The 7,381-nt window shown below is 42.2% G+C and overlaps 1 protein-coding gene across 5 annotated transcripts in view; it reads left to right on the forward strand.

Moving 5' to 3' along the window:
• The window catches only part of ACOT9 (acyl-CoA thioesterase 9), a 33,929-nt gene that overhangs the window by 4,215 nt on the left and 22,333 nt on the right, over window positions 1-7,381 (forward strand). For 2 of the 5 annotated variants that reach the window (XM_019529168.1, XM_019529169.1), the window contains one exon: window positions 5,501-5,546. The exons of 1 other annotated variant lie outside the window; for it this stretch is intronic. In XM_019529168.1, the coding sequence (XP_019384713.1) occupies window positions 5,501-5,546 (46 nt within the window). Of the gene's footprint in view, window positions 1-1,682; window positions 1,771-1,906; window positions 1,996-5,500; window positions 5,547-7,381 lie in introns of all 5 variants that reach the window. 2 more of the 5 variants (XM_019529171.1, XM_019529170.1) reach the window with 2 other exon arrangements.

The raw sequence follows: 7,381 nt of genomic DNA on the forward strand, positions 1-7,381 counted from the left end.
CAATCTGGATTCCTGAAACAAACTGCATTATCCTTATTCAGGAATTTATTAGAGCAGCCAGATTTTTTAAAAGCTTTGACCATGCAAAGATTCTGATGAACTTAATACTATTGAAAAGTTTGGCTGTTTATGTGTTTTGAAACCGGGTGGAGGGCCACTTACTGAGTTTTGGCAAGCCGTCGAGGGCCGCTTGACAGGCAGCCAGGGGCAGATAAATATTAATTTTCTTAATCGTTGGGGGGCCCTGTGGGCCAGATAGAGTGGCTTGGCAGGCTGCATCCGGCCCCCGGGCCACATTTTGCCCATCCCTATTTTAGACTCTGTGGTTTGAATATTCTGGCCTTGATATATGTAGGTATATCAGTCATTTAAAGAGATACCACATACCAAGTAACCATTGTTTCTTTTGAAGGCCTAAACCAGGGATGCTTGACCCCTGGCCTACAGAGCCATGGCATCTGGCCCACAGGGATCCCCATGGTTTGAAAACTTTGGCAGTGAGGAAATACGATTGGAAGCAGCCCTGCCTGAGCCACTGCTGTGCAACAAGATCAGCACTGAGCCTGCCTCCCACACATCAGGATCAGGCCAGGCTGCTTCCTGTCCCTGCCTCCCCTGTAGTTCCCGCACCCAACATGTCCGGATCAGCAGCAGGCTGTGGAATACCCTCCACCTTCTCCCCACCTGGATTGGCCTGCGCTGCGCCAGCCCAGCATACTGGAATAAGGCTGCTGGCTGGATCCAGCTCATGGATCTAGTACAGTCCATCCAGCCTGTGGGGCAAAGAGGTTGGGTACCATCAAACTAAACTTTTCAAACTGGCTGCCTAAAATTAGAGTCTCAAAGTCATCATTTAGATTCTGAAATACGGATTTTTTTTTAGAAATGCAAAGTACCTACAGCTTCCACTGAAGCTAGTGGACAGCTCTATTTAAACAAGGAACAACATTGATTTTGTTTGGGTGGGGATTGTTTTCTAATTTAGACATGTGTAGGCTTGTCTTTACTTAATACTGGCCACATTTACATGAAATGCTCACTGTGCAGTAGCCCTACTACTACTACTACCCCTCTGAAATGAAACAGCTGCTGAGTTTTGCACAGCCCTAGTAAATGACTAGTAACTAGCCCTAGTAACCCGAGTTACTCTGCAGTAGTACCAATGGATGCCTTTTTTGTGACACTACTGCACAGTAGCCTAATACTACTATGTAGTAGCATTGTGTCACAGTTGTTGCCACGTGATGCTAGTGTGCAGTAGCATCAGGCTACTGTGCAGTCAGTGTCTCATGTAAAGACGGCCACTAATGGCAAGTTTTACCTTTGCTTTATAAACTGGAGACTAGATTTTGTTGATCTCAGTTAATTTTGGCAACAATCTCAGTCTGTGATTGTTTTGCTGAACTTTGGGGCCCATCTTGCAGTGCAGTACTATCAGGATTTGGGTATTCAAAAAGTCTGTCTTCTCATTGGATTAAATACTCCTCACTTTTACCCAGGCCTGTTTTTCCCCTATATGTAAATTAGTCTCAGAGACAGATGTGCCTTTTTGTCTGTTTAAACATAAGAAACAAATTAGAAGCTTACTTCTTGATACCACCTTTCAAGTTTCACTTTTATCGCTGCTTGAAATATGCTGCCTTGACTTGAGGAACTCACTGAATTTTTTTGTTTATATTTAGTGGCATTAATGGCTTTAGAAACATAAGAAAACTTTTCCAGATTGAGTGAATAATCTTACAACAGACATGTAACAAAAACTGAACTTTTGTAAGTCCATTTTTAAATAGACCACTGCAAGAGTGTTTAATTTTCCTTTATGGTGTAGACCTCACATTAATACAAACTAACTCCTGGCTACTCCCTTCTTCCCTTCATGATCTCATTACATCCATCACAAATACAGGGTGTTCTTACAGGTAAGAATATGAGGGAATCATTTGGGTTGCCTTTTCAAATGGAAACAAGGAAAAAAAACTAGCACTTTGTGACCAGGTACGTCTCTGTGATTGATCAGTTAACATTCCAGTGGAGTATAACAAATTGGAGAGAGTCCAGTGGAGAGCAGTGAAAGTGGTTTGGGAACTGGGGCACATGGCTTCTGAGGGGAGGTAGACGGATCTGGGCTTATTTAGTTTGGAGAAGAGAAGATGGAGAGGGGATTTAATAGCCTTCAACTACCTGAAGGGTGGTTACTAAGAGGGTGGTGGATATTTGCAGTGGTGGCAGATGACAGAACATAAAGCAAGTCTCAAGTTGCAGGAGGGGAAGTTCAGGTTAGATATTAGGAGGAACTTTCTTACAAGGAGGGTAGTAAAGCACTACCCAGGAACAGGCTACCCAGAGGGGTGGTGGAATCTCCATCCTTGCAGGTTTTAAGATCGAGCAAGGGGGTTGGTCTAGATGACCTCCTGAGGTCCCTTCCAGACCTAATTTTTTATTATTCTGTTTCCACATACCATTGAGAACCATTTGGCTACAAAATATTGCAAATTGAATACAACAGTTTACTTTTGTACACCTAAGGTATTAGAGTAGAGGTTTTCAACCTTTTTTAAAGAAGTGTACCCCTTCGGTCTCAAAGTTTCAGTTTGTGTAGCCATTTATATATATATATTTTTTTTAAGGGAGGAGTCAGAATTAGGTCCCCTGTGGTGAGGGAGGGAGTGGGGGTGGGGTTGGGACAGGCATTGCATAGGTGGAGGGAGAAAAAAATATTTGCGGGGAGGGTGGGCTGAGCATTTGCCACCCCCAGCAGGTAAGTCTGTGGGGATGGGGGGGGCAGATCGCGGCCACCCCCAGTGAGGGTCGGAGCAGGGCAGGAGTAGGGCTGGGGTGAGTGGGGCTCCGGTCTGGCTAGGTGATGGGGCACCCTTGAGCCTGCGCTTGTCCTACCACCTGGCACCGCTCCCTCCCTCACTGCAGGGTCTTCCATCTGCCCTACTGTAGTGAGGGAGGGAGTGGGGCTGGGGATTGAGCCCCTCACGGTGCAGGGGGGAATGGGGCAGGGGAAGCGGGAATCGGTCATCCCTGCCCCTCTCCCTCCTGCATTGTGAGGATTGTCCCATGAGCCAACCTGGCCAGGGCCCCATTCATGGTTAATTGTGCCCTGGCTGGGCCAAGTCATGCAACAATCTCAACGGGGGTATGCATAACGCAGTGCTGGGGATCGGTTTCGCATGTGGTGGATACTGTGTCACACTGTGCTGTTTTCCTATAGCTGCTCACGGCTCCGAGGGCTGCTGATGGGCTTCGTGCCCAGCCAATTTTGCGCTGCTGGGGGCGGCCATAAAATATACCACACCTGTGCCCCCCCTGCCTGTTCAGACAGGTAGGGGCAGGGGCCGCTGCGGTGTGCTGTGTGGGGCCAGTGGCATCCAGTAGGTCCCTCCCCTTGCCCCTTCCCCGGGTAAGAGGCAAACCCACTGGAGGAGAGGCTGCTGCTGCTGCGCTCCAGGGCGTGCTCTGTCCCTGCCCACCCATGCATACCCCCTGTGACCTAAGTACCCCTGGGTGTACACGCACCCCCTGTTGATAACCCCTGTATTACAGTATATAATATAACTGAAAAGTAAATGACAGATTAGGGAGTGTTATCTTTAATGTATTTTGAGGGCCTGACGTAAGTGAATGCAAATGTAGTAGGGTAATTGTTTATTGACTAAATAAGTGAGGCAGGGTAGATATGCATCTTTGTAGACTGACCGAGATACAGAGCACAAGAATTTTTGAACCCAAGTTCACTTCATCAAATGCTGTGAAAAGTTTCTTTTATGAAAAGCTTGTGTGCTCTTGCACTTATGCATGTGCGTGCTCTCTCAGTTAATCTGTAAAAGTGCATATTTACCTTGCCTTCTGATTGACTTTTGACTAACATGGCTAACTACATATATTAAACAAATAAGGAAATGTTTGCTTCTAAAAAGTAAGTTGAACTGGATTTGTTTTTCCCATGTTATGGTAAAATTCATTATGCTTACTTTCCTTTTAAATTTTTAGTTGTTAAAATGCAAGTACTATGGACCACGTCTTACAAATGTTTGTGTGTGTTAGTTTTAACAATGACTTTTGAATTATTCACTTCACATTTAGAAGTGAATGAGACTACCTGTGCATAGAATTATTTGTTATATCTTTCCTAGATTATTGTCTCACTCATTTTAAAATTAGAAATAAATACAATTTTTTCAAACCACGGTGCAGAATTTTCAAATGGAATTTGATTGCTTTTAGCGGTATACCATCTACTAGGTAAAATGGTCTACCAGTTAGGATTTATTTTACTGAACCAATTTAATTCACTTTTCATCAGTTTCTTTTGGTTAAGGTTTGTTGATACAGAATCAATTTTGAACATTTTGTTTTAAAATATTTTGATAGTTATTAATGCAAATTGAATGTTCTGATTTCAGTGTTCAGTTTTGGAATGTGCAAGGCCTAAGTCTAAAGATTCTAATTTAACTTGTATTAAAAGAAAAAAGTGACTTCCAGTATAGTAGAGGAGTCTCTGACTTTGTGTTCTTAATTATTTCCTCACACTTTAAAATCCTTCCTTACAAATACCATCTTCTGAAGAAAGCAGATGGGTCAAAGCTATTTGTCAGAACTGCTTTACTTCATCTGTCTGATTTTTATGAGCTCTTGCTAGGTGTTTTCTGAGTCTTAGAAACAGCATATATTCATCACACTAAAACTGATAGAGTCGACTTACTGGTTTTGGCTAGCCTTACGGTCAATTTGACAGTGCCACCTGAAGAAAGGGTAGAACCAGTAGACTGTGGTGATGCCTGTAAATTAAGAAAGCCGATCCAGAAACAGTACTAGGACCTTACACTGTTGCAAGTAATGGTAGAAGCACTGGGCTAGATTTCTTACCTGCTGAAAGCTGAATTTCTGCAGCAAGAGATATGAGACTTTGCCTGCTGCAGTCAGTATGTTGACACTCCATGCTCACTTTTAGAAAGGATTGATTAACATAACAACTCTTCTGTTTTTTCTTAGCTTTACTTTGTTTCTTGTATGCGTCCTGTGAATTCTTAGTCTGTTCAATTATGTATCCATAATTTATTTGTGTTGAGGCTGAAATGGCCTTATCTTTCCCCCTCTGTCACCATTTTCAGTTGTTTCATATACCATCTTAAAGCTAATTTTTTATTTGCATTATACACTTTCTAAAGGCATTTTCTGTTATTCCTGGCTCTGCACAGTTGGTTAAAAGATCTTATTACTCACCCTATTATTGTGACACTCTCACTAACCCCAGTACTTTGGTTTCAAGTCTATTTGCATGACTGCTTAATCTTCATATTTCTTGGGATGGAAACTGCACCTTTTAGAAGCCAGCCATCTCACATTTGCCAAAATTTTGCTTTAAAGGCATTAGTTGCATGTTTTTGTTTAATCATCTATCCTGTTGATGAAGGTTGCACTTTTTATACTCGGGCATCCTCACATTGGTTGCTTGCACAACTAAGATTGATTTGCTTTGATTTTATTTCAGTGCGAAGCAGATTGAGGGCTATAGTGGGAGCTTCTACCAACTGGAGGTACAGTGTACATTAAATGTATTTTTCTTTTTTTTGTCATTATCCTAGAGAGAACTCACCTTCACAGTAATGGAGATTGGTGAGGCTGTCCATTAAGCTATGGGAAAGATGCCTCACCATGACTAGGAGAAGCAAGGCAAATGGAAGGGTTTTGAATTCAGAATAAGTGGTTAAAGTTCTTGAGGGTATGGACAAACACACTTCGACTGCTTTAAAAGGGGAGAGGAAAATTGCTGTTTAGGAGTGCACAACAGGTGTTTCTATCTAACTTACACTTCACGTTAGCTATTTGAATTCAAGATGAGGTTTTTTTCCCCCATTCATCACAGGAATGCCACAATGTTTTGGATTAGCTGCTCGGCATCACCTGACAAAGGGGACTAGATGTTATTATATAAAAAAAAAAAAAGTCTCATCAGTCATCTAGCTGAAGAAGGGGGGGAAAAAAGCAAAAGTAAAACTGTTTATAGGGAGAAGGAGGGATGGAGGGATAGAGCACAAAGACAGAGGGACACTCCTTGATATGGCAGAGAAGATATACAGGAGGTGGAGGGATTGTGGGTAGCCTAGGGGACTCATATATGAAAGACCACTCAAGTATGGTAAGGACACTGAGGGGAGGATTGATGAAATGATTGTTTTGTTGTTTTATCCTTTTGTGGGCACTAAAGAGTAATGGTGTTTGCAGCCTGTGTGTCATCTGCCTCCCTTGTCACACGGGTCTAAGGAAGTAAATTGTAAAACCACAGGCCTACAGGACTGGAGCTCTTGGGGAGAGGCTGTGCTTAAGTTACTGGTAAGTCTAGGGGGTCTGCACTGGCCCTGCGAGCTGAGGGCGGTGGAGACATGAAGTCCTACTTCAGTGAAGGGGAAACAGATGGAGGCTGTACCTGTACAGTATTCAAGAGACTAAAGAGAGGAAGTGCTGGAGCCTGCTGAGCCCAAGGGAAACTTAAGAGCACATGGGTCCACTCGGCAAACACTGAAGCCTGGTGAATGCTCAGAAATGGGAGCTCAACTAAGGGAGCTGTATTGTTGGGATATGCAGACATTTGGATTTCTGTTACAGGAAAACAGGATGGAAGAATGTTTTTAGCTGCTAAATTTTGTTTCTAGGAGTTTGTAGTTGGCATTTGGGTGACGACTTATATTTCAGCATTCTAAAAATATGGTTGTGAGGATTGTTATTACCGTATGCCTAACATTAAATATTTCTGTTTATGAAACTATATATTCTTACGTTTCTGGGGTGACATTCACTGGCTAGGAGTTTTGCAGTGGACTTGAATGGAGCTAGTATAGGGTGGGCATATCATAATTGAACTTTTATGGTTCATTGAGAGTGGGTGTAAGGACTTTTTGCATTTGTACCTGTGGCTTTTGATGTACCTCAAACCTCTCTTAAAATTTTCATGATCTGTGAAACTTTTTTTCCTGATATCCTACCCTAAGCAGGTATGTCCAAACAAAAGCAAAATAAAGTATTGAGTTGCATCATCTCAGCCTCACATCTTCACTTAGCTATGTAATATATTCTAAGTGCATTCAGCTGGCTGTAGCATGTAAACCTTTTAGACTGGGAAATTGTATCTACTCTGTTTGGTACTATGTATTATAGGCTGGTCAAAATAAATTAATATTTCACAAATTTTTGGAAGCCATGAAAGTTCAAGATTTTCTGTGAATTTTTTTTTATAATCCTTGATTAAACATTAAAAAAAGTTCTTAAAACTTTTTCTTAAAAATTTGCAAAAATTGTTTTGATGACGGAGAAATAATACTTCCCTCCACCAGAAAACAGAGCTACAAATGGTTTGGTTTTTTGTTTTTTGGGG

The sequence above is a fragment of the Crocodylus porosus genome, unplaced genomic scaffold, assembly GCF_001723895.1.
Source record: "Crocodylus porosus isolate Cpor-Errol unplaced genomic scaffold, CroPor_comp1, whole genome shotgun sequence".
Taxonomy (NCBI): Eukaryota; Metazoa; Chordata; order Crocodylia; family Crocodylidae; genus Crocodylus; species Crocodylus porosus.